At 44.2% G+C, this 27,202-nt stretch overlaps 1 protein-coding gene across 3 annotated transcripts in view; it reads right to left on the reverse strand.

Annotated features, from left to right (window-relative positions):
* The window catches only part of UNC80 (unc-80 homolog, NALCN channel complex subunit), a 207,461-nt gene that overhangs the window by 94,371 nt on the left and 85,888 nt on the right, over positions 1–27,202 (reverse strand). For 2 of the 3 annotated variants that reach the window (XM_066575641.1, XM_066575640.1), the window contains 9 exons: positions 23,383–23,471; positions 20,132–20,332; positions 17,406–17,513; positions 10,356–10,494; positions 10,041–10,222; positions 9,812–9,943; positions 9,409–9,595; positions 5,571–5,702; positions 5,345–5,488 (listed from right to left, as the gene is read on the reverse strand). In XM_066575641.1, the coding sequence (XP_066431738.1) occupies positions 5,345–5,488; positions 5,571–5,702; positions 9,409–9,595; positions 9,812–9,943; positions 10,041–10,222; positions 10,356–10,494; positions 17,406–17,513; positions 20,132–20,332; positions 23,383–23,471 (1,314 nt within the window). Of the gene's footprint in view, positions 1–5,344; positions 5,489–5,570; positions 5,703–9,408; positions 9,596–9,811; positions 9,944–10,040; positions 10,223–10,355; positions 10,495–17,405; positions 17,514–20,131; positions 20,333–23,382; positions 23,472–24,286; positions 24,491–27,202 lie in introns of all 3 variants that reach the window. The other variant, XM_066575639.1, reaches the window with a different exon arrangement.

Raw genomic sequence — 27,202 nt, forward strand, 5'->3', positions numbered from 1 at the left:
GAGGGGGAGGATCCTGAAAGTGATCTTCCTAGTGAGGACAGCCATGTGTTGCGTACAGGTACCCTGGCACACATGGCTGACTTCATGTTAGGATGCCTTTCTCGTGACCCTCGCGTTACACGCATTCTGGCCACTACGAATTACTGGGTGTACACACTGCTTGACCCACGGTATAAGGAGAACCTTTCCACTCTCATACCCGAAGAGGAAAGGGGTTCGAGAGTGTTGCTATACCACAGGACCCTGGCGGACAAACTGATGGTGAAATTCCCATACGACAGCGCTAGTGGCCGAAGGCACAGTTCCGAGGGCCAGGTAGCAGGGGAGGCGCGGAGATCAGGCAGCATGTACAGCACAGGCAGGGCAACACTCTTTAAGGCCCTTGACAGCTTTATGGCTCCCCAGCAAGACTGTGTCACCACTCCCCAGTCACGGCTGAGTCGGCGGGAGCACTGCAAAAGGATGGTGAGGGAGTACGTAGCCGATCGCACGACCATCCTCCGTGACGCCTCTGCCCCCTACAACTACTGGGTGTCGAAGCTGGACATGTGGCCTGAACTCGCGCTGTATGCCCTGGAGGTGCTTGCTTGTCCTGCAGCTAGCGTATTGTCAGAGAGGGTGTTTAGTGCGGCTGGGGGAATCATCACAGATAAGCGTACCCGCCTGTCAACCGACAGTGCCGACAGGCTAACACTCATCAAGATGAGCAAAGCCTGGATTTCCCCAGACTTCTCTTCTCCACCAGCGGACAGCAGCGAAACCTAAGCAATACGTAGGCTGCACCCGCGGATGGAAGCATCGTTCTCTATCCCCATCAAAAACGGGGACCTTTTGGCTTCATCAATCTGTGTATAATATTCCTCCTCCTCCTCCTGCTCCTCCTCCTGAAACCACACATAATCACGCCGAACGGGCAATTTTTCTTAGGCCCACAAGGCTCACTCATATAATTTTTCTAAACAATTTTTATACGTTTCAATGCTCATTAAAGCGTTGAAACTTTCACCTGAACCAATTTTTATTTTTACTGGGCTGCCTCCAGGCCTAGTTACCAATTAAGCCACATTAACCAAAGCGATTAATGGGTTTCACCTGCCCTCTTGGTTGGGCATGGGCAATTTTTCTCAGGTACATTAGTACTGTTGGTACACCAATTTTTGGGGGCCCTCGCCTACAGTGTAATCCAATTAACTTTTGGCCCACCTGCATTACAGCTGACGTAACATCAGCTGTGTTGGGCACTGCAATGGGATGTATTTATGTACCGCCGGTGGGTTCCTGGCACCCACCCATGCTGTGGGTCCACAGGGAGTTGTAACTGTATGTGTCCACTTCTAAAGAACCCCAGTCTGACTGGGGCATGCAGTGTGGGCCGAAGCCCACCTGCATTAAACATGAATTTATTACCTCAGCTGTGATGGGAAATGCAATGGGATATATTTATGTACCGCCGGTGGGTTCCAGGGAGCCACCCATGCTGTGGGTCCACAGGGAGTTGTAAATGCATGTGTCCACTTCTAAAGAACCCCAGTCTGACTGGGGCATGCAGTGTGGGCCGAAGCCCACCTGCATTAAACATGACATTATTACCTCAGCTGTGTTGGGCAATGCAATGGGATATATTTATGTACCGCCGGTGGCTTCCTGACACCCACCCATGCTGTGGGTCCACAGGGAGTTGTAAATGCATCTGTCCACTTCTAAAGAACCCCAGTCTGACTGGGGCATGCAGTGTGGGCCGAAGCCCACCTGCATTAAACATGACATTTTTACCTCAGCTGTGATGGGCAATGCAATGGGATATATTAATGTACAGCCGGTGGGTTCCAGGGAGCCACCCATGCTGTGGGTGCACACGGAATTCCCATTGCGGAGTTGTACCTGCCTGTGACTATTTATAAAAAACCACGGTCTGACTGGTGCATGCAGACACCTTGACAGAATGAATAGTGTTGGAGGTAGTGTGGTGCTTAGCTAAGGTATGCATTGCTAATGAGGGCTTTTCAGATGTAAAAGTTGTTGGGGGGGGGGCCCACTCTTGCCGGTATTGTGGCTTAATAGTGGGACCTGTGAACTTGAGATGCAGCCCAACATGTAGCCCCTCGCCTGCCCTATCCGTTTCTGTGTCGTTCCCATCACTTTCTTGAATTGCCCAGATTTTCACAAACGAAAACCTTAGCGAGCATCGGCGATACACAAAAATGCTCGGGTCGCCCATTGACTTCAATGGGGTTCGTTACTCGAAACGAACCCTCGAGCAACGCGAAAATTTCGTCTCGAGTAACGAGCACCCGAGCATTTTGGTGCTTGCTCATCTCTGATGATGATCCTTTTTTAGAATATATCTTTGTTGGGTTCATCAATTGTCTGGTTAGCTGCTCTTGTTCACAGTTGACTACTTCAATAAGTAAATGGTGTTTACTATACATAAGGATAGGTTTATGCATATGAACATATTAGTAACTGCAAGTATTACTTAAAGAGATCCTCTGGGCCTCGAAAAACAAAGATAGCTGCAACAGCTTCTCTGACTACCTGATGCACACTGTCATTAGTCTAAGACAGACTAGTCTACAACACTACATCATTAGTCTAAGACACTACACCTGCTTTGATTGGCCAGTGCTGCCCATGTGAGCCGCATGCAGTGTCATAAACTGCCAAAGAATACTACAGTCTGCATCTGGTAGTCAAAGAATCAATGCGGCCATCTTTGAATCTCCAGGCTTAGAGGGTCGCTTTTATATACTTACATAATAACATAGGCTAAAAAAAGACATATATATATATATATATATATCCACTTTAGCCTATTATACTTCAATGTTGATCCAGAGGAATGCAACCTCCCCCCTCCATGAGGTAGAAGCCAGTTTTCCTCACATTAGAGAAAAAAAAAACCTTTTTAAGACCAGAGATTTGGCAGTTTATCTTTTTTTTGGCCCCGCCTTTCAAAAGCCCTAGATTTTTTATTTTTCCATCAACATAACTGCATGAGTTCTTGATTTTCTGCAGGATGAGTTGTATTTTTTAATGGTACCATTTAATGTATCATACAATATACAAAAAAAATTTTAAAGATTCAAATTCGGGAAATGAAAAAAAAATGCAGTTGAGCCTTTTTTGATGGTGTTTTTTTTGGTGCATTCATGGTGTTATAAAAATTATGCTATCTTTATTCTGTGGGTCACTACAATTTTCTATAGCTTTTTCTATAGCTCAAGTTTTTATAGCTCTTTTATGTTTTACTACGTTTAAAAGACAGAAAATTTACTTAGGAGTTCCAGGTCTCACAGAGGCCCTCCAGCGATAAGTTGAGGAGGGGAGAGAGATAGCAGCCTACGGAAAGCATGGATAGCAGCAGAACTAACCCCAAAAATACATTACATGGTTTGCGGAAGTTGCCTGGATACTTGACTGAGCTTGCTTTTGTTAGGTTTTGTTTTATAAACCTTTTCATCTTGAAATCCCCCCCGTGAGGGGTATATCTATAGTTACCATATTGTAATAATTTGAGAAAAATTAATAAAACTATTTGAAACTAAAAGACAGAAAATTTATTAACAAAACTTTCTTTCTATCACCACATTATGAGACCTATAACTTTTTTTTTTTCATTGAGTGGGCTGTACAATGGCTTGTTTCTGTTTGTATGATTTTAGGGTATATATGACTTTTTGATCATTTTGTATTCAATTTTTTTAGGTGACTGGATGCCCAAAAACATAATTCTTGTATTGTGTATATTTTTCTTACAGTAGAATAAATGGTGCTATAATGTAATAGTTTGAACTTTTATGGGAGCAATGATACCAATTATATATTTTATATTGTTAATATTTTTATGTGACGAATAAGATAAGGTTTTTGAAACTTTTTATTTTTTTAATATTTTTAAAAATGTTTACATTTTTTTAGTCCAACTTGGGGACCTGAATTTGCGATCATTTGATATTTATACTACAATACTTCTGACGTACAGTAAATTGTATTTTTAATTGTTTTATATTAAGCCCTGCCACAGTGCTGATGCAACAATTGAAAGTGACTGCCCCCCACTAACTCCTCAGATGTAGAAGTCAGCATTTATCGTAGCATCTAAGAAGTTAAATGGTTACAACAGGAGCAGACTTTAATCTCAGATATTGAAACCAGCCAGCATCTGCTGGGTATTCAGCAGGTTCAGCTTTGAGCCTGCACTTTACACTCCTGTGACCACATGATATGTAATAATGTTATGTGGTCTTGAAGGGTTAACTACTTCAAATCTGGCAATCAGAATAAATCTCTGGATCAACGAACCATCTACATTAAGCTACATTAGAGACTATAACATATAATATTGTTTCACTCAAGAAAGGCATCCTGGTCCCTCTAACTTTTTTAGCGAGTTCACTATCCCCAGGTCCATGCTCTTACAGTAAAGAACCTCATGGGAGAGACCTCTGTATTCACTTTTGGTATACTGTATTTATACATAGTTATTGCGTTATCCCTCAGCCATCTTTTTCTCAACTAAATAAAACTAAAGGCCCATTTAGACACAACGATTATCGCTCAAAAGATGTCTTTTGAACGATAATAGTTGTGCCATTTACAATGCAAGATGACCGCTCAAACGTTCAGTGATCACCTTGCGCTCCAGCTGTTTCCCGCTCCAAGCACCCTGGGCTGTTATACAGCCGGGTACTCGAGCGGAAGATGCAGAAGATGAGCGGGGTGTAACCGTTCGTCTTCTGCATCCAGCTTTTCCCCGCTCCGAGCGCCCGGCAGTTAAACAGCCAAGCACTCTGAAAGGAGGATGCAGAAGACGAGCGGGGTGTCCCTACCTGTCTTCTACATCCAGCTGTTCCCTGCTTCGAGCACCCGGCTGTTATACAGCCGAGCGCTGTGAGCGGAGGATGCAGAAGACGAGCGGGGTATCCCCACTTGTCTTCTGCATTCAGCTGTTCTCTGTATGGAGTGCCCGGCTGTTATACAGAGCTGGACCGCCCTGTTCTTCTTACGCAGCCTGTCATCAGGGACCAGGATACAGCAAAAACAATAGTATCAGCTGTATCCCACTGTGGATCCCTGATAAGGCTCATCGTTGTTTTTCAGCATACTGAAAGACAACAATGAGTGACAGCATAACGAAAACTGCACAATGTCAGTTCAGTTACACACAACGATTATCGCTCAAAACACGGCTTTTGAGCGAATTTTGAGCGATAATCATTGTGTCTAAATGGGCCTTAATTCTGATATGTTAATTTGTTGAAATGAAAGTCTTTTATGATTTCTAATCACTCATTTCACTTTTCTTTAAGAGCTTTGACTGCCTGCTTTGTGGTGAAAAGCTGACCTGCCACTCCATCTTCACGGACATCTCCATCCTCCATCAAGTGAACGATTGGTAGCACAGCTGCACAAATACATGCTGGGAATACAGGTTGGGGCGGTTGAGACACATGATGATTCGCAGTATGTTCTGTTGCATGTTCCTCATCTGAAAAGTATTAATCAGGTTTACCTTTACCAATGTGTGACTATAAAGATCTATCATGCAAGCTTTATCGGCCAGGACTCACCTTCAGCACTGACAGCAGAGCGAATTGACCACACGGAACCACGGCGGAATGAATAATTGCGGTGAGAAGTACTTGAAGTGCAGGATGGGCTTACCGACAGACGACGGGAATTCAGATTCGTGGTTTCTTCTACTGACAAATAAAAATAGAGAGGTGAAACCTGTTCTACCACTGATAATCATGTTTGTCCAGTTTGGATCACCACCCAATAACCCATAAGTCTAAACAATGAAAAGTTGCAGCAGAGCAGAAAGATTATATTCTTGTCATTATTGGAATAGTCACAAAAATAGTAGTAGAGGTCACTATATTATGTGCTTTAATCTTAATTCTTTCAAGGAGTTTGGCATGCACAAAGATTAGATCTACTTAGAATCATAGAATCAGAGAATGGTAGAGTTGGAAGGGACCTCCAGGGTCATTGGGGCCAACCTCCTGCTCAATGCAGGATTCACTAAATCATCCCAGACAGATATTTGTCCAGCCTTTGTTTGAACACTGCTATTGAAGAAAAACTCACCACCTCCCATGGCAACCTGTTCCACTCATTCATCACCCTCACACTCAGAAAGTTTTTTTTAAATATCTAATCTGTGTCTCCTCCCTTTCAGTTTCATTCCATTGCTTCTAGTCTTTCCTTGTGCAAATGAGAATAGGGATGATCCCTCTGCACTGTGACAACCCTTCAGATATTTGTAGACCGCTACTAAGTCTCCTCTCAGCCTTCTTTTTTGAAAGCTAAACATTCCCAGATTCTTTAACCGTTCCTCATAGGACATGATTTGCAGACCGCTCACCATCTTGGTAATTCTTCTCTGAACTTGCTCCAGTTTGTCTATGTCTTTTTACAAGTGGGGTGCCCAGAACTGCACACAGTATTCCAGATGAGGTCTGACTAAGGAAGAGTAGAGGAGGATAATGACCTCACGTAATCTAGACTCTATGCTTCTTTTAATACATCACATGTGCTGCCACTTAGGCCTATTCCTCCCATTCTGTATGTGCTTTTTTCATTTTTCTTGCCCAGATGTAGGACTTTGCATTTCACCTTGTTAAATACCATTCTGTTAGTCGCTGCCCACTGTTCAAACTTGTCCAGATCTTTTTGAATACTCTCTCTTTCCTAGTGTTACCTATCCCTCCTAGCTTTGTGTCGTCGGCAAATTTGGTCAGTTTCCAATTAATTCCCTCCTCCAGATCATTTTTAAAAGTGTTGAACAACACTGGTCCTAGGACAGAGCCTTGTGGTACCCCACTTGATACAATCTTCCACTAAGATGTGCAGCCATTTATGACCACTCTTTGAGTATGATCACTCAGACAGCTGTGAATCCACCTAACAGTTGCCTTATAAATCCCAAATTTAGTCATTTTTTCAATAAGTATGGTATGAGATACTTTGTCAAATGGTTTACTAAAGTCAAGATATACTATATCTACTGCATTTCCCTGATCAACCCAGTTGGTGATTCTGTCATAGACGGAAATTAGATTCATCTGGCATGACTTGTTTGTTACAAACCCATGCTGGCTCTGGTTAATTATTCCATTTTTATCCAAGTACTTCCATACATGCTATTTAATAATTTGTTCAAAGATCTTTCCCGGTATAGAAGTCAGGTTCACAGGCCTGTAGTTTCCTGGATCCACCTTCTTCCCTCTCTGGAAGATAGGGACAACATTTGCCCTTTTCCAATCTTCTGGGACTTCTGTTCTCCCGGAATTTTCAAAGATTATGGTGAGTGGTTCAGCAATTACCTCTGCTGCTTCCTTTAGTATCCTAGGATGTAACTCATGTGGACCTTGAGACTTGAATTCATTTAAGTTAGCTATGTGTTCCCTCATCATCTCTCTGCTTATAGATAGCCTGCATTCTTTTATTCCCCCAATAGCACATGGAAGATGAGTTGATGTTACATCTACTTTCTAAGAGACAACAGATACAAAATAGGAATTTAAAAGTTCGGTCTTCTCAACATCATTCTTAACCAATTCAACATTTTCATCTTGTAAGCATCCAATAGCATCTTTGACTTTTCTTTTGCTTTCGACATACCCCCAAAATCCTTTTTTATTGCTTTTGGCCTCTGTTGCAAGCCTCAATTCATTATTAGCTTTAGCTTTTCTGACACTTGCCCTACAGTTTCTGCAGACCGCATTATATTCTTCTTTAGATATTTCCCCCACTTTCCATTGGATAAACATAGTTTTCTTCCTTTTTAACATGTGTGCAAGTTCTGTGTTCATCCATCCTGGTCTCTTTAAATACTTCCAATTCTTCCATCTTTTAGGGATTTTTAACAATTGTGCTTGGAGAATCTCATTTCGCAATATTTCCAAACCTTCTTGGACATTTCTGTCCTTAGGAACATCCAGCCATTGGATTCTTCCTACCCTCTTCCTGAGTTCATTAAAATCTGCCTTTCTGAAATCCAACCTTGAGGTCTGGGTCTTCTCAGGTCTTCCTTCCCTTTTTATCCAAAATTCAAGTATAGCATAATCGCTGCCTCCTAAGGTCTCAGCCAGCATTACAGCCTCAACCATTCCCTCCCTGTTGGTAAGAATTAGGTCTAAGATCGCAGATTCCCTTGTTTTCTCTTCTACCTTTTGGAAGATAAAGTTGTCAGCAAGAGCGGATAAGAATTTGTTGGATCCATTACTTTTACCTGAGAGAGATTCCCAAAAAATGTCTGGATAGGTAAAATCTCCCACAATCACTATGTCATGCTTTTGTGAGAGCTTGGCCATTTGATGTAGAAAGAGTTCATCAATATCTTCTGCTTGTCCAGGTGGCCTATAGTAAATGCCTACAATGGTGTCCTTTCTGTTGTTCTCTCCTTGTATTCTTACCCAAACAGTTTCTACAGAACTACCATGCTCTGAAGCTTGAATCTTTGTGGAGATGAATGTTTTCCTAACATACAATACAACACCTCCTCCCCTTTTTTTAGGTCTGTTTCTTGTAAATAAGTTGTATCCTTCAAGCCTTGTATTCCAATTATGTGTATCATGATTGGAATACAATCATGATACACATGATTATATTAATCAGACACTGGCTACTACCCAAAACATAACTGTACACTGGGAAGACCCATGTAATAACAGTTTTAAAGGCTATGGATATCTTTTACATAGTACAAAACGGAACAATAATTAAGTGTAAATGCTGCCAGCAACTGAACGACGATCGATTTGTTCAGTTATCGTTTGCATCGATTTTTCTAACATGGACAATTGGTCTGAAAAAAAAATCACTTGTATGAATTAACCCATTCAAATAATGGGTTCTTTTCCTGTGCGAGTTCTGTCCATATCAGACTCAACGCCGATGCAGTGATAGAAAGACAGACTTGCTTAATTACTAGAATGAGCCAACTGCTCATTCCTCAACCATTACATCACCGACAACTGCTACTTGCAGTACCATGTGACGCTTTTGTCGGAAATGGCTGGTCCAACACAGTGGGTCACAGTACGAAATTTAAACCCCGGATAGCCCCTTTATTATTATAAATGGCATGTTAACTAAAAGAGGAACCGCTAAATCTATGCCAGTATTCTTTAGTTAATTCATATGACTAACTTGAAAACCCATGTACTTGTGTTGGAATATACAGCAGAGGATATGGATGATTTAAGAAATAGTAAGGGCAACAAAAGACTTAACAGGTCTACAACATGACAGTCCTATACTTTTTCAGTTTCACCCAGAAGCCAAAGTTTAGTTGTCTAGCTGACAGTCTTTATCACTTATTCTGTATATATAAGATCTTTACATACATCTGAAATAATAAAACATTTTCCCAAGATTCGGACAATCACACCCATAGCACACCTTCTTCCTCCTGCTCGGAGTTAGGGGAACAGGTTGGCTCGTAGCATGCCTCTTGTGTCACTGGTATGGCTGTGATAAGACTGGCCTCTCTGCCTAAGCGCTTCTTCTCTTCTTCTTGTTGGAGATTCTTGAGAATGTGCTCAGCCCGCTGGTGGGATCGTGACACAGCACGAGCAGAGAAAGATTTCTGTAGTTTGTTGTTGAAAAGAGCAAGCACAATAAAAGGCATTCTCATCTGATCAGGCAATTCTAATTATACTAAGTTATTTCACGAACAGTTTAAAGGGTTCTCCGGTCCTTGGAAGCTATAGTTAATGATAATGAACTTTTCTGGGACTAAGGACAGAGAATGGAATAAAATAATAAATTATGATTCAGAAAAGACTTGAAATGAGCTACTTACAGATTGATCCTCACTAATAGGGTCTTGAACACTTCCGCTGCTCTGAGGAACCCATGGTGGATCAAACATTGGAACAGATGGCATACCCAAGATGGGAGAGGGTAATGTAAAGTTAATACTGGGGGGAGGGATCTGTAATTTAAATTATCATTTTCAGGATTGGTACAGAGGAATAAAAAAAAAAAATACTATAATACAACCTTCAGACAATGAGTTATAAATTTCAAACCTTATAAATCTGCTGTGCTCCTTCCTCCATTCTTGGCCAAACTTGATACCTGAACCTCCAGAGTGTGTGGAATTTCAGAATAGCGTTCAATCTCTGTCCGGTCTCTGGATGCTGGAACTCTGAAGTTAGCATCTCAGAGACCGCATCTGGTACCTTCACGGCACAAAGCAGGAACATGGCAGCTGCAAGAGTATATTTATAATTACATCATGCATAATATGTGACAGAATTTCACTTTTTTTTATCTAGCTGCTAATTACATTGGTTCTAACTGTGGTCTATGTGGCATAAACTCATTTAAGATATTTTTCTTACCTGCAGCCCCTGCCATGTGCTCATCCACACTCAGGAGGAGCTCCCATGCAGCTGGCTGTATGTCTCCATACATTTCCTCTGTCAAGATGGGGGCTGCCTTGATCAGCAAGGACAGCGGAGCAGGAGACAAGCTCATAACCTAAAATACACAAAAAGATTAAATGAATAGAAAAGAGAACCAGACAGAGGATTCACTAGCCAGTGGATATACAAAGTTAAAGGGGTTTTCCCATTACTAAGGCTGGGTTCACACTAGGCGTATTCCCGTCGGAAATCTCACGGTTTGGCCGCAGCAAAAATCGCGAGATTTCCGCCGGGAGAACCGGTTTAAGCTGCGGCGGCTTTGAAGCGGCCTGGCCGCTCGCTTTTCCGTTGCGGCCGGCGCTCCATAGAGGAGAGCGTGGCCGCGACGAAAATAAACAAAAAAAAAAAGTAAATAGACATGCTGCATCTGTTTCAGCCGGACTTACCGCAGCGGATTGGCCGTCCCGTGTGGACGAGATTTCTGAGAAATCTCGTCCACATGGCTGGCTAATCCTGAGATTAGCGGCCGCGGGCGGATTTGCCGCGGCCAAATTCTGCGTGGCAAATCCTCCCTGTGTGAACCTAGCCTTAAAATTGCTAAAGAAACTTTCTCCTTCTTGGTTACTGTTGAACAACCAATCACTGGCTACAGCAGTGACCATATATAGCCAGTGATTGGCTGCAGCAGTCACATGTTCTGATGAACAGCAATCAGGAAGGAAAGACGGGTCGTGAACAAATTTTAAGCCATGGGAAAAACCCTTTAAATAGGTTTTCTCATCATACACATATATAGCATATTACTAATCTTGTTGATGTTCAAGAAAGGAAAGAATAACTGCTCTGTTTTCCCCACTTTGATAGTACATAGAGATGAGCGAGCACCAAAATGCTCGGGTGCTCGTTACTCGGGACGAAATTTTCGCAATGCTCGAGGGTTCGTTTCGAGTAACGAATCCCATTGAAGTCAATGGGCGACCCGAGCATTTTTGTATTTCGCCGATGCTCGCTAAGGTTTCCATGTGTGAAAATCTGGGCAATTCAAGAAAGTGATGGGAACGACACAGCAACGGATAGGGCAGGCGAGGAGCTACATGTTGGGCTGCATCTCAAGTTCACAGGTCCCACTATTAAGCCACAATACCGGCAAGAGTGGGCCCCCCCCCTCCCAACAACTTTTACTTCTGAAAAGCCCTCATTAGCATGGCATACCTTAGCTAAGCACCACACTACCTACAACAAAGCACAATCACTGCCTGCATGACACTCCGCTGCCACTTCTCCTGGGTTACATGCTGCCCAACCCCCCCCTGCACGACCCAGTGTCCACAGCGCACACAAAAGTGTCCCTGCGCAGCCTTCAGCTGCCCTCATGCCACACCACCCTCATGTCTATTTATAAGTGCGTCTGCCATGACGAGGAACTGCAGGCACACACTGCAGAGGGTTGGCACGGCTAGGCAGCGACCCTCTTTAAAAGGGGCGGGGCGATAGCCCACAATGCTGTACAGAAGCAATGAGAAATATAATCCTGTGCCACCGCCATCAGGAGCTGCACACGTGGGCATAGCAATGGGGAACCTATGTGCCACACACTATTCATTCTGTCAAGGTGTCTGCATGCCCCAGTCAGACCGCGGTTTTTAATTCATAGACACAGGCAGGTACAACTCCCTATTGTGAAGTCCCTGTGGACCGACAGCATGGGTGGCTCCCTGGAACCCACCGGCGGTACATAAAAATATCCCATTGCATTGCCCAACACAGCTGAGGTAGTAATGTCGTGCTTAATGCAGGTGGGCTTCGGCCCACACTGCATGCCCCAGTCTGACTGGGGTTCTTTAGATGTGGAAACAGATGCATTTATAATTCTCTGTGGACCCACAGCATGGGTGGGTGCCAGGAAGCCACCGGCGGTACATAAATATATCCCATTGCATTGCCCAACACAGCGGATGTAACGTCAGCTGTAATGCAGGTGGGCTAAAAATTCATTTGATTACACTGTAGGCGAGGGCCCACAAAAATTGCTGTATCAACAGTACTAATGTACATCCAAAAAATTGGCCATGGCCAACCAAGAGGGCAGGTGAAACCCATTAATCGCTTTGGTTAATGTGGCTTAAGTGGTAACTAGGCCTGGAGGCAGCCCAGTTTAACGAAAAATTGGTTCAAGTTAAAGTTTCAACGCTTTTAAGAGCATTGAAACATATAAAAATTGTTTAGAAAAATTATATGAGTGAGCCTTGTGGCCCTAAGAAAAATTGCCCGTTCGGCGTGATTACGTGAGGTTTCAGGAGGAGGAGCAGGAGGAGGAGGAGGAGGAATATTATACACAGATTGATGAAGCAGAAATGTCCCCGTTTTGGATGGTGAGAGAGATTGATGCTTTCATCCGCGGGTGCAGCCTATGTATTGCTTAGGTATTGCTGCTGTCCGCTGGTGGAGAAGAGAAGTCTTGGGAAATCCAGGCTTTGTTCATCTTGATGAGTGTAAGCCTGTCGGCACTGTCAGTTGACAGGTGGGTACGCTTATCCGTGATGATTTCCCCAGCCACACTAAACACACTCTCCGACAAGACACTAGCCGCAGGACAAGCAAGCACCTCCAGGGCATACAGCGCGAGTTCAGGCCACGTGTCCAGCTTCGACACCCAGTAGTTGTAGGTGGCAGAGGCGTCACGGAGGACGGTCGTGCGATCGGCTACGTACTCCCTCACCATCCTTTTACAGTGCTCCCGCCGACTCAGCCTTGACTGGGGAGCGGTGACACAGTCTTGCTGGGGAGCCATAAAGCTGGCAAAGGCCTTGGAGAATGTTCCCCTGCCTGCGCTGTACATGCTGCCTGATCTCTGCGCCTCCCCTGCTACCTGGCCCTCGGAAGTGCGCCTTCTGCCACTAGCGCTGTCGGATGGGAAGTTTACCATCAGTTTGTCCACCAGCGCCCTGTGGTATAGCATCATTCTCGAACCCCTTTCCTCTTCGGGAATGAGAGTGCAAAGGCTCTCCTTATACCGTGGATCGAGCAGTGTGTACACCCAGTAATCCGTAGTGGCCAGAATGCGTGTAACGCGAGGGTCTCGAGAAAGGCATCCTAACATGAAGTCAGCCATGTGTGCCAGGGTACCTGTACGCAACACATGGCTGTCTTCACTAGGAAGATCACTTTCAGGATCCTCCTCCTCCGCCTCCTCCTCCTCAGGCCATACACGCTGAAAGGATGACAGGCAAGCAGCATGGGTACCGTCAGCAGTGGGTCAAGCTGTCTCTTTCCCCTCCTCCTCATCCTCCTCATGCTCCTCCTCCTCCTCCTGAACGCGCTGAGATATAGACAGGAGGGTGCTCTGACTATCCAGCGACATACTGTCTTCCCCCGACTCTGTTTCCGAGCGCAAAGCATCTGCCTTTATGCTTTGCAGGGAACTTCTCAAGATGCATAGCAGAGGAATGGTGACGCTAATGATTGCAGCATCGCCGCTCACCACCTGGGTAGACTCCTCAAATTTTCCAAGGACCTGGCAGATGGCTACCAACCAGGCCCACTCTTCTGTAAATAATTGAGGAGGCTGACTCCCACTGCGCCGCGCAAGTTGGAGTTGGTATTTCACTATAGCTCTACGCTGCTCATAGAGTCTGGCCAACATGTGGAGCGTAGAGTTCCACTGTGTGGGCACGTCGCACAGCAGTCGGTGCACTGGCAGATTAAACCGATGTTGCAGGGTCCGCAGGGTGGCAGCGTGCGTGTGTGATTTGCGGAAATGTGCGCAGATCCGGCGCACCTTTCCGAGCAGGGATGACAAGTGGGGGTAGCTTTTCAGAAAGCGCTGAACCACCAAATTAAACACATGGGCCAGGCATGGCACGTGCGTGAGGCTGCCGAGCTGCAGAGCCGCCACCAGCTTACGGCCGTTGTCACACACGACCATGCCCGGTTCGAGGCTCAGCGGCGCAAGCCAGCGGTCGGTCTGCTCTGTCAGACCCTGCAGCAGTTCATGGGCCGTGTGCCTCTTCTCTCCTAAGCTGAGTAGTTTCAGCACGGCCTGCTGACGCTTGCCCACCGCTGTGCTGCCACGCCGCGTGACACCGACTGCTGGCGACGTGCTGCTGCTGACACATCTTGATTGCAAGACAGAGGTTGCGTAGGAGGAGGAGGAGGAGGGTGGTTTAGTGGAGGAAGCATACACCCCCGCAGATACCACCACCGAGCTGGGGCACGCAATTCGGGGGGTGGGTAGGACGTGAGCGGTCCCAGGCTCTGACTCTGTCCCAGCCTCCACTAAATTCACCCAATGTGCCGTCAGGGAGATATAGTGGCCCTGCCCGCCTGCGCTTGTCCACGTGTCTGTTGTTAAGTGGACCTTGGCAGTAACCGCGTTGGTGAGGGCGCGTACAATGTTGCGGGAGACGTGGTCGTGCAGGCCTGGGACGGCACATCGGGAAAAGTAGTGGCGACTGGGAACCAAGTAGCGCGGGGCCGCCGCCGCCATCATGCTTTTGAAAGCCTCCGTTTCCACCAGCCTATACGGCAGCATCTCTAGGCTGATCAATTTTGCAATGTGCACGTTTAACGCTTGAGCGTGCGGGTGCGTGGCGTCGTACTTGCGCTTGCGCCCAAACTGTGGCGCTAGCGACGTCTGGACGCTACGCTGAGAGACATTGCTGGATGGGGCCGAGGACAGCGGAGGTGAGGGTGTGGGTGCAGGCCAGGAGACGGTAGTGCCTGTGTCCTCAGAGGGGGGTTGGATCTCAGTGGCAGGTTGGGGCACAGGGGGAGAGGCAGTGGTGCAAATCGGAGGCGGTGAACGGGCATCGTCCCACCTTGTGGGGTGCTTGGCCATTATATGCCTGCGCATGCTGTTGGTGGTGCCTCCCCAGCTGATCTTGGCGCGACAAAGGTTGCACACCACTGTTCGTCGGTCGTCAGGCGTCTCTGTGAAAAACTGCCACACCGTAGAGCACCTTGACCTGTGCAGGGTGGCATGGCGCGAGGGGGCGCTTTGGGAAACAGTTGGTGGATTATTCGGTCTGGCCCTGCCTCTACCCCTGGCCACCGCACTGGCTCGGCCTGTGCCCACACCCTGACTTGGGCCTCCGCGTCCTCGCCCGCGTCCACGTCCTATAGGCCTACCCCTACCCCTCAGCATGGTGTATTACCAGTGATTTGATTTCCCAGGCAGGAAATAAATTGGCGCAAGCCTGCTGTTAAACGTAGCTGGCTGCGTATGATTTGTTTACTATCTCCACCCACCACACACGTACACAGAACGCTGAGGACTGACAGAGGCAGGGCACATAGAATTTTTCCCTTTTTTTAAAAAGAAAAGGCCCACTGACTATATTCAATCAGATAAGAAATCTGTTGCACAGAAATGCAGTTATATGAAGTGCAGCAGAGCGGAGACTTTTCACAGGCAGCAAATAAATTGGCGCAAGCCTGCAGGACAAATAGAATGTTTCCCTTTTTGGGAAACGGAGGGCCCACTGACTATATTCAATCAGATAAGATATGTGTTGCACAGAAATGCAGTTATATGAAGTGCAGCACAGCGGTTACTTTTCCCAGGCAGGAAATAAATTGGCGCAAGACTGCAGGACAAATACAATTTTTCCCTTTTTGGGAAACGGAGGGCCCACTGACTATATTCAATCAGATAAGATATGTGTTGCACAGAAATGCAGTTATATGAAGTGCAGCAGAGCGGAGACTTTTCCCAGGCAGCAAATAAATTGGCGCAAGCCTGCAGGACAAATAGAATGTTTCCCTTTTTGGGAAACGGAGGGCCCACTGACTATATTCAATCAGATAAGATATGTGTTGCACAGAAATGCAGTTATATGAAGTGCAGCACAGCGGTTACTTTTCACAGGCAGGAAATAAATTGGCGCAAGCCTGCAGGACAAATAGAATGTTTCCCTTTTTGGGAAACGGAGGGCCCACTGACTATATTCAATCAGATAAGATATGTGCTGCACAGAAATGCAGTTATATGAAGTGCAGCACAGCGGTTACTTTTCCCAGGCAGGAAATAAATTGGCGCAAGACTGCAGGACAAATACAATTTTTCCCTTTTTTGGAAACGGAGGGCCCACTGACTATATTCAATCAATAATATATGTCTTCTGGCCCTGCCTACACAATTCTCTCCCTGTAGTATTACTGCAAGGCGCAATGCTCTGCAGACAGCCGATTTTGAAAAGAAAAAAATATGCAACACTGCTAACAGCAGCCTGCACAGTACTGCACACGGATAGATGTGGCCCTAAGAAGGACCGTTGGGGTTCTTGAAGCCTACACTCACTCCTAACACTCTCCCTACCTAAGCACCACTTCTGTCCCTGTAGTATTACTGCAAGGCGCAATGCTCTGCAGACTGCCGATTTTGAAAAAAAAAAAATTTGTGCAACACTGCTAACAGCACCCTCCACAGTACTGCACACGGATAGATGTGGCCCTGAGAAGGACCGTTGGGGTTCTTGAAGCCTACACTCACTCCTAACACTCTCCCTACAGCAGCTCCGGCACCAGCAGCACTGTCCCTCAGCTAACTCACAAGGCATCTGAGGCGAGCCGCGGGAGGGGCCGACTTTTATACTCGGGTGACATCTGATCGCCCCAGCCACTCACAGCAGGGGGGTGGTATAGGGCTTGAACGTCACAGGGGGAAGTTGTAATGCCTTCCCTGTCTTTCAATTGGCCAGAAAAGCGCGCTAACGTCTCAGAGAGGAAACTGAAAGTAACCGGAACACCGCGTGGTGCTCGTTAAGAGTAACGAGCATCCCGAACACCCTAATATTCGCACGAATATCAAGCTCGGACGAGTACGTTCGCTCATCTCTAATAGCACAGAAAAGTCTCTTCAATTTAAGTCAGTTTTCTGTCTTTCATACTGTAACCATCCTGCTGGACCAGGAAACTGCTGAAAACTTGTGCTTACTGTTGTGAATATTTATTAGCGATTCCCCCTGCGCATTTTATTACTAACAACTATTGTATATAGGATACACAAATATAAAAAGTAGAATGTACCTGGTGCCTTATATACTTTAGCATTCCACTGTCTTTCTTGCCCTCCAAATTCGCTTCTGTGACCCTCTTCTTTAGAGATGGTGTTCGTAGGCAAGATTTATCAGAACACTATGTAAAGAAAGCACAGCAGTACTTGTCTGCAATATTTAATAATTACAATATTATATGTCCTAAACCTTCAAAAATTTGACAACGTCTGGCTATGTTTACCAGAATGGTTATCTCTGTCAGCAAAGTTGTTGGCAACATTATGATTTTCCATTTGAAACAAACTTTGCTAAATGTATCTAAGTTTCATCCTAAGCCTTTTGTATATCTCTACTCAGTATTCCACTGAAAACTTTCATATGATTAACTACAGTGGTACAATGTAGTAAATTGAAGGGGTTGTCTCGCGAAATCAAGTGGGGTTATACACTTCTGTATGGCCATATTAATGCACTTTGTAATATACATCGTGCATTAAATATGAGCCATACAGAAGTTATTCACTTACCTGCTCCGTTGCCAGCGTCCTCGTCTCCATGGTTCCGTCTAAATTCGCTGGCGGCTTGCTTTTTTAGACGCGCTTGCGCAGTCTGGTCTTCTGCTCTGAGCACGAGCTGCTTCAGTGTGCTCGCCGCTACAGCTCTTCTGCGCATGCGCAGACGAGCTGTATCTTCTCGGGAGCGCGCTGAAGCGGCCATTCTGCTACCATCCTCTCTTAGAGGAAGGTGCAGAGCCGCCCAGCCGCCCAGCAGAGCCGCCCAGCCGCCCAGGTAAGTGATGGGTGACGGACTGACGGGGGTGACGCGTGACGGACTGCCGCTGTGGCCCCGGAGCCTACCGCGGGGGAGCCGGGGCCTAGCGCGGGGGAGCCGGGGCCTAGCGCGGGGGAGTCGGGGCCTAGCTCCGGTTACCTGCTGCCTGGCGGTGGGTGACTGGTCGGCCGCGTTCAATCCCGGGGTCCGGTCGGCGGCTGCGGGGCGTCTGGTTGCCAGGGAGACACAGCTGGTAGCGTCTCGGGAGCGCGCACGTCGGGCTACAGCAAGCGACGGGAAAAGAGCCGGCGGCCATTTTGGGGAAACTTTTTATAAGTTGCTGAAACGTGGGCCCTTGGGTGATGGAATAATTTTGGACCCTCTTATGCCTCAACTTCTTTCATTCACTCGGCATACCATAAACTAACTATGAAACCAGTGATGTTTTTGTCACAGCTTTAACTCTGTGTGTGTTTTTTTCATCTTAACTGCATCATTTTAGCTAAAAGGATTGTACTAGAATAGACTTTTTTCACCTATCCGCAGGATAAGTGATAAAAGTGTGATCGGTGGTGATCTTACTGCTTCAACCTCCACTGATTCCAAGAACTGGGGTCCCGTGTCCCCTCTTCTTGCTGCTCCGCTGGAGATGGCTTGACTGTGCTGTTAGCATCCTTTCTTTTCTATTCGCGTCCCCTCTTCTTGTCACCACCACTTGCTGTACCCCCTGCAGTGCCATCGTATTGAATGAAGTGTCGGTTGCACATATGAGGTGCTGCTCCATTCATTTCAGTGGGGCTGAAGTACAAGTGTCGACAGTCCCATTGAAGATAAATGGAGAGGCACTGCGCATACATGACCGCTGCTCCATTTAACCTCTTCCTCACTGTTGAGTTGCAGTTATACCACAATGAGGAGTAGAGGGGGACGTGGGAATCACGTTCTTGGGATCGGTGGGGGTCTCAGCAGTACAGCCCCATTAAATAGCCTACTGCATGTACAGATGTAGCATTGCTTACCTTGTCCACTGATGGGCAACATTAATAGCACAGGCACGCCACAGTCTCTGTGTTATTTGTATTGCATGGCTGATCCCATTCACTTTGAATGGCTGGCATGCTATGCTATCGCTGTAGTGCACTGGTACAATCAACGTAGTATGAGCACTTCTCCTAATGTTATGACGTTATGTAACCACATTCTTTGGTTCACATGACACAGTAGTTTTAGTGGTAAAATGTCTTAATATATATATGCTAAAATATGTCTATTCCTAGAGGCATTACGGTATTGCAGTTACATTGCATATTTGCAGCAAGATTAATTATTTGGCAATTATTTGATATCACATTCCATATATCTTTGTCTAGCTTTAGCCCAATTCAGAACTCCAAAACAGAAGTAAAGGAGATATGGGTTTTAGATTTTAAATCTTATTTTTACTATAAACGCCCTATATACATTAAATGGAATCCATCATATTTCCTTTTTATATAAAACAGTTAATAAATATTGTCATCTCTTATTTTAGTAATATACACAGCAGTAGTTTTAGAGCTTATCATAAATATTCAACGGGAATTCTGAATGTATGTCTATTCCCACTACGTTTCTTCTCTAGTGCACTCTGAGTCAGTACAGAGAGGCAAATAAGGCAAGATATACAAAACATTTTGAAGCCTACTGAAAATGTTTCATCAGGAGGAACCAGCTACTGGATTGAGACCCCTACTGTAATCTTCTAAGGAGAAACAGTCTTGTCATTGGTATTTTAAATGAGTGAAAATCACAAAGTTCCTTAAAAAAATTATTTGTAATTTTTTAAATACACAAAGCAAACGAAATACATACAAATCTGCTAATTTTAAGGCCCCTGACAATGATATCATTGGGCTAAAATATTTGTGGACCTCTGTTTTACATATACGTGTAAATGCTGTAAAACATATTCTGATATAAACACTTTAGTAAATCGAAGAAACAAACCTCTTTTACTTTTTTGCCTCTAAGACCAGAGCCAATACCCAAGTTGTCCTCCTTGAGTGAATCCACAGTATCTCCATAGAGCAATTTAATGGCTCTTACCAACCGAGCACATGAACGACTGTGGTGTAGATAGCAGTGTGGGTGGCAGTAATCCACATGGGTGCAAATGAAACTTTGTTGGTTGCATAGCAGAATCATAACCTGGTAATATTAAATAATAGTTAAATTAATAAAACTTTACTCAAATGTCCTCAGCATGTTCCTTTGTCATCGTTACTTATCTTTGCAAACCTTCACCTACAGTACCAGTCAAAGGTGTGGGCACACCTTTTCATTTCATGTTTTTTTTCAATTTTATGTTCTACATTGTAGATTCATATTGAAGACATAAAAACTATGAAGGAACACATATGGAATTAAGTAGTAAACAAAAAATGGTTACACCAAAATATTTTATATTCTTTAACCCCTTAGTGACGGCCCTATCGTAAAACTACGTCCTGCTGTTGCAGGACGTGTATGGAGGGAGGTAGCGGCGCTATCTCCCTCCATACAGCGCGGGCATCAGCTGTTTATTACAGCTGACACCCGCGAGCAATAGCTGCGCTCGGCCGATTGCGGCTATTAACCCTTTAAATGCCGCTGTCAATTCTGACAGCGGCATTTAAATCCCGGGGGTCCCGCACGGCCCCCCCACGGTGAGATCGGGGGAGCCGTGCAGGTGTCATGGCAGCCGGGGGTCTAATGAATGGTCCCAGGGCTGCCTTAGCAGACTGCCTATCAAGCCATCCACACAGGGTGGCTTGAAGGACTGCCTGTAAAAAAGCAGTATGACGTAATGCTATAGCATTACGTCATACTGCAGGAGCGATCAAAGCATCGCATGTTAAAGTCCCCCAGGGGGACTTCAAAGTAATGTAAAAAAATAATCAATAAAGTTTTTTTAATTGTTAAATAAAAAAAAGTTATAAAAGTTTAAATCACCCTCCTTTTGCCATATCCATTATTAAAAAATCAAAATCATAAAATAAAAATATGTATTTGATATCGCCGCGTCCGTAAAACTCCGATCTATCAAAGTAGTGCATTATTTTTTCTGCACGGTGAACGTCGTCTGAAAAAAAAAATAAAGAACGCCAGAAATACACTTTTTTAGTTACCCTGTCTCCCAGAAAAAACGCAATAAAAAGCGATCAAAAAGTCGTATGTATTCCAAATTGATACTATCGGAAACTTCAGGACATCCTGCAAAAAATGAGCCCTTGCTCAACTACGTCGACGAAAAAATAAAAAAGGTATTGCGCGCACAAAATGACCGCAGAAAATAATTGAAAAAAATTAAATATCTTAAGAAAAAAAATAAAAATACTATACAAGTTTGGTATCGTAGCAATCGTACTGACCCATAGAATAAAAATATCAGGTTGTTTTTGTTGCAATTTGTGTGCTGTAGAAACAGGACGCACCGAAAGATGGTGGAATGTCGTTTTTTTTCCATTTCTCTCCGCTAAGAATTTTTAAAAAGTTTTTCAGTAAATTATATGGTACAATAAATAGTGCTATTGAAAAATACAAGTCATCCCGCAAAAAACAAGCCCACATACAGCGACGTCGATGGATAAATTAAGGAGCTACGATTTTTTAAAAGGGAGTAGGAAAAAACAAAAATGGAAAAAAGCAAAAAAGCTCCGTCACTAAGGGGTTAAAGTAGCCCTCTTTTGCTTTGATGACAGCTTTTTAAATTCTTGGCATTCTCTCAATCAAGTTCATAAGGTAGTCACCTGGAATGGTTTTCAATTAACAGATATGCCCTGAGTTAATTTCAAGAACTTTGAGGGTATCCTAAAATGAAGTCATGTAAACCATCAAATACTATGATGTTCTTATGAGGACTGCCCCAGGAAACGAAGACCGAGAGTTACCTCTGCTGCAAGAGAATAAGTGCATTAGAGGTACCAGCCTCAGAAACCACAAATTAACAGCATCTCAGATTAGGGCCTATATAAATGCCTCACAGAGATCAATTACCAGACACATTTCAACATCAGCTGTTCAGAGGAGAATCAGGCCTTTTTAGTTAGATAGTTGCAAAGAAGCTACTACTGAGGAACATCGATAATGAGAATTTCTTGGGCCAAGAAACTCAAGGAATGTACATTAGACCAGTGGAGAGCTGTACTTTGGTCTGATGAAACAAAATTTGATGTTTTTTGTTTCAACGACCATGTCTTTCTGAGATGCAGAAAAGGTGAGCAGATGGTTTCTATATGTGTAGTTACCACTGTTCAGCATGGGGGAGGTGGTTTGATGGTGTGGCAGTGTTTTGCTGCTACACTGTTCGCAATTTATTCAAAATTCAAGGCACATTTAATCAGCATGGCTACCACAGCATTCTGCAGCAACATGCCATCCCATGTGGTTCATGCTTAATGGGATCATCATTTGTTTTTCAATAGGTCACTGAAACTAAATATACCTCAAGGTTATGGAACAGCTATTTGGCCAAGGAGGAGAGTGATGGAGTGCTGCATCAGATGCCCTACACAATCACCCAACCTACACCCAATTGAAATGGTTTGGCATGATTTGGACTTCAGAGTGAAGGAAAAGCAGCCAACAAGTGCTCAGCACCTCTCGGAAAACCTTCAAGACTGGTGGAAAACCATTCCAAGTGAATATCCTATGAAGTCCATTGAAAGAATGTCAAATGTTGTGCAAAGCTGTCAAAGCAAAAGTTGGCTACATTGAAGTATCCAAAATATGAAACACATTCTAGTTTTGTTAACAGTTTTTGGTTTACTATTTAATTCCATATGTGTTCCTTCCTAGTTTTCATGTCTTCAATGTGAGTCTGCAATGTAGAAAATGGGAAAAAAAACAGGAAAAATTATGGAATGAAGAGGTGTATCCAAACTTTTGACTGCTACTATATTTCTATTTCTGTGTTCACCATTGTAACTGTACTAAGAGCAGTAATAGCAGCTACTATGAGGCCTAGATTTTCACCGGGGCCTAAATGCACATAGAGTCAGGAACATTTGTTTTTTTGAGGAAGAAGCTCAGTTTTGGCTTTTTGTTCTGTACCATATAAAGAACAGTTGAGGTACTGGGGGCATACAAAGAACTAGTAAGCCTGAAAATTACAAGAGGGTATTTTTGAGAATTCCTTCAAACTATATTTTTCTTACATATCCATGTACCTAATGTAGACTTCTTCCAAACCTCATTAATACATATTACAGACTACTTACATGCAACCAAGACATATTACGGTGGTAGCTTTCTTCTGTGCTTCCGTCAGGCTCAATACTGGGCTCACTAGTGCTCCAAGGGCTCCCTTCTTCTCAAAAACAAACATTAAACAAGCCATAAGCCATTATATAACCAAAACATTTCATAGGTCTTCAATGTTTAACTAAAGGCCCAGCCATGCACAGATGGTTTCACGACACAGCGACACAACACATCAACCCAACTCCCACCCCCTCTAATTACTAGCTGGGGTGGCAAAGACAAGCACATCTATTGGCACATGTCCCCTTTATTCAGGGGGATGGGACAAAAATGGAGAACGAATTCCCTGCATCTCAAAGATGCTGCAAACCATACAATTGATCTGCAATAATCTATGTTGGAGAACTGTTGTATGTACTAAAAAAAAATCTCCAGATTTAGGAGAAAAGCATGTAAAATTGTAGACATTTATTTGTATATCATTGTATAGGGTTTAGTTGTAGAAAGCAGTCTCAACTTAGTTGTGCTGGTCATGGAGTGCTACATAGATGCTTATAAAAAAATTGTAATACTGATATTTACTTATAGAAGCAAACCAAAAAATATACATTTGTTGTTATCCAGGCTGCCTCCCACCAATTATAGATGTCTTTAGCTTGTATTTAGTCTGTGATGATAACAAGTGAAAATGTAGGAACGTGTCTTGGTCTATGGATCTAAGATACTTGTCTTCAATTACTACAAAAAGGGCAATATTAATTAGAATATATCATGTAATACATATTTGCGGTCTTTCAAAAATATAGAATCCACATTAAGTGAGAATGGGAGCTGCAGCTTGCTTGGTCTTAATTGAATCTTAGCAGAGGTATTGGTCTCCCCTCTGCCATGCCTCCCCTTAAAATTGTTTCTCTGAGTTACCTATGTCAGTAACAGTGTCTCTGCTATGTGACAGCTGGATGTCCTCATTCTCGGACCCTGAGTCCTGCCGTGTTAATTTGGTGCTCTTTAGGCTGCCGGCCCGGCGAATGCTGGACAGGGAGCCCCCCTTCTTCACCCGGAAACTGCGGGTTCCTTTAATCTGGAGCAGGCGGGAGCCTCCTATCCTGATCTTCCTGCTGGGAACTGCATTGAAAGAACACAAGAGGAATTTTTTCCCTCTTCTCTGATGGTTTTAATACATCTTTTTAGATTTTTATATTTCTTACACACATTTTTAATCTGATCTCTTTTCACTGAGATATTAGGAGAAAATTAATTGGATAAAAGCTGTACAAAGTAATACTCACAATGTCTATAAAAGGAAAAAAATGATAACAAAGCAGACTTTGAAGTACAGACGTGTACCAAAATAAGGTAAACTGTGTCATTATAATTTGCTTTTCCATGAGCAGAACTATATCTTTGTGCTATTTAATAGTATTAAAACACTGAGTATTGATATTGCTGACATCTTAAGTCGAAACTTGTGGCTTTCTATAAAACCTATTTTTTCTACGTAGGATGGATAATATGTAAGGCAACATTCTTCTCTGCTGTCTGCACTGGAATCATGGTTCCGCTATGTCAGGTTAGCTCTATTGCGCAGAATAGCCTATTCTGCAGCACAATTCTGTCTGGTTTTAAAAAAAATTAGACTTAACGGACCCACTGCAAGACTACATGTCAATGGGATCTACTGGATTCCAAAACAGATCCATCATATCCACTATGCAAAAATGCATGATGCCAGTGTCATTGGGAATATTTTTTAAGGTGTTGGCTTATATTTGAAGATTTGTATAAAAGTTTCTATTGCTACTCAGTGCTGTACAGTTCTGTAATGAAATTTATTATATGCACTTGCCAAATAGGCTGCAATGGACACTGTGTAGATGTCCAGCTTCAGGGTACCTTCACACGAGCATGTTTATGTGTGTGCATATGCACACACAAAAACACGGATCTTTTACGACCAATGCATTCCCTATGGTGTGTTCACATGTCAGTGTTGTACAGGCGTGCACCTGCAAAGATAGGACATGCGTGCACCATAGGGAATGCATGCATTGCCTTCAATGGAGCCGCGGCTGCTGCCGGTGGCTCCATTGAGGGCAATGGTCTGCCGGCACCCCTAAAGTGATTTTCAAGGAAGCACTTTAAATATAAGCTCTTCCCTGAAAATCATCCTTTTTAGTGCAAAAAAAATATATCTATATATCTCTCTCTCTCTATCTATCTATCTATATATATATATATATATATATATAAAATTTACCTGTCTGCCGCGGGGATGAAAAACATATCTGCCACATCCAGCAGATGCTTTCTTCATTCCCGCAGGGAATTAAAAATTCCCTACTGCATCTGTCACAGATGTGGCAAAGGAGTTCTTCATCCCCGCGGGGAATAAAGAATTTCCTAGCGCAGCTGTCCCAGATGACCGCTGCGCTAGAGGATCCAACTGCCCGCACTGCTTAATTGTTTTTCCGGGAAGGGCTTTAAATATAAACCCTTCCCGGAAAAACAAGCCAAACTGGTGAAAAAAAACACCAAAATCATACTCGCCTTTCTTCAGCTGCCGAGGCTCAGCTGTGTCCTGTCTCCGCTGTCCCCGGCTTCTGCACTGAAGGTCTTTCAGCAGGCAGGGAATTAAGATCCCCTCCTGCTGAAAGAGCTGCTTCTGATTGGCTGAGGCACTCAGACAATCACAGGCAGCTCTCGCCTGTCATTCAGTCAGTGCAGAGATGGGGGCAGCGGAGACAGGACGCGGTTGAGCCCCGGCGGCTGAAGAAAGGTGAGTATGTTTTATTTTTTACACCAGTTTGGCTTTTTTTTCAGGGAAGGGTTTATATTTAAAGCCCTTTCCTGAAAAAGAATTAATGGGTGCGGCAGCTGGATCCTCTAGCGCAGCTGTCACCTGTGACAGCTGTGCTAGGGAATTCTTTATTCCCCATGGGGATGAAGAACTCCTTTGTCGCATCTGTCACAGGTGCAACAGGGAATTCTTTATAAGAAAGAGATCCGGCAGCACTTCAGGATGCAATGGAAAATCCAATGGTTATTTATTTACCCATCACCCACAGACAGCGATGTTTCGGCTTAAGTAAGCCTTCTTCATGCAGGGAATTCTTTATTCACTGCGGGGATGAAGAAAACATCTGCTGCAGGTGGCAGATGTTTTCTTCATCCCCACGGGGAACACGGCAGCGGTGGACAGGTAAGTATATATATATTTTTTTATTTTTTTTTTTACACTAAAAGGGATAATTTTCAGGGAAGAGCTTATATTTAAAGCTCTTCACTGAAAATCACTTCAGGGGTGCTGGCAGACCATTGCCCTTAATAGAGCTGCTGGCAGCAGCCTTGGCTCCATTGAAGGCAAAGCACGGACCTTCACACACGCGTGTTTTTGCGCATACAGGGGTGCACACCTATGTACGCACACGCACATGCTCGTGTAAAGCCAACCTTAAGTACAAAAAGGGCAACATAATTCTGGGCAGGTCTCTTCCTCCTCACAAACACAGTAACATTAACAAATACAGATGAAAGAAGTGGCCTCCACACCACTTTCTCTGCTACAACGAATGGAAAGAGGCCATCAAGCTGATGCCAGACCTTCATGTTCCTGTATAGATGGATTTTATTGTATGTACACAGCACTATTTTAATTTTTTACTATTGTGTCCTTTCTCTTTTATGTATGCCCTCAGAAAATTGTCAGAAAATGAGTGAGAGGAGATTATCAAAATTATTACAGACCATCCAACTGCTATAACACTGACATAGGGATCAAGGATGGATGTAGGTACATTCTGAAACTGCTGGCTTAGGCATTATGGTTTTCAGGGTCTA

This window comes from Eleutherodactylus coqui, chromosome 8 (assembly GCF_035609145.1).
Source record: "Eleutherodactylus coqui strain aEleCoq1 chromosome 8, aEleCoq1.hap1, whole genome shotgun sequence".
Taxonomy (NCBI): domain Eukaryota; kingdom Metazoa; phylum Chordata; class Amphibia; order Anura; family Eleutherodactylidae; genus Eleutherodactylus; species Eleutherodactylus coqui.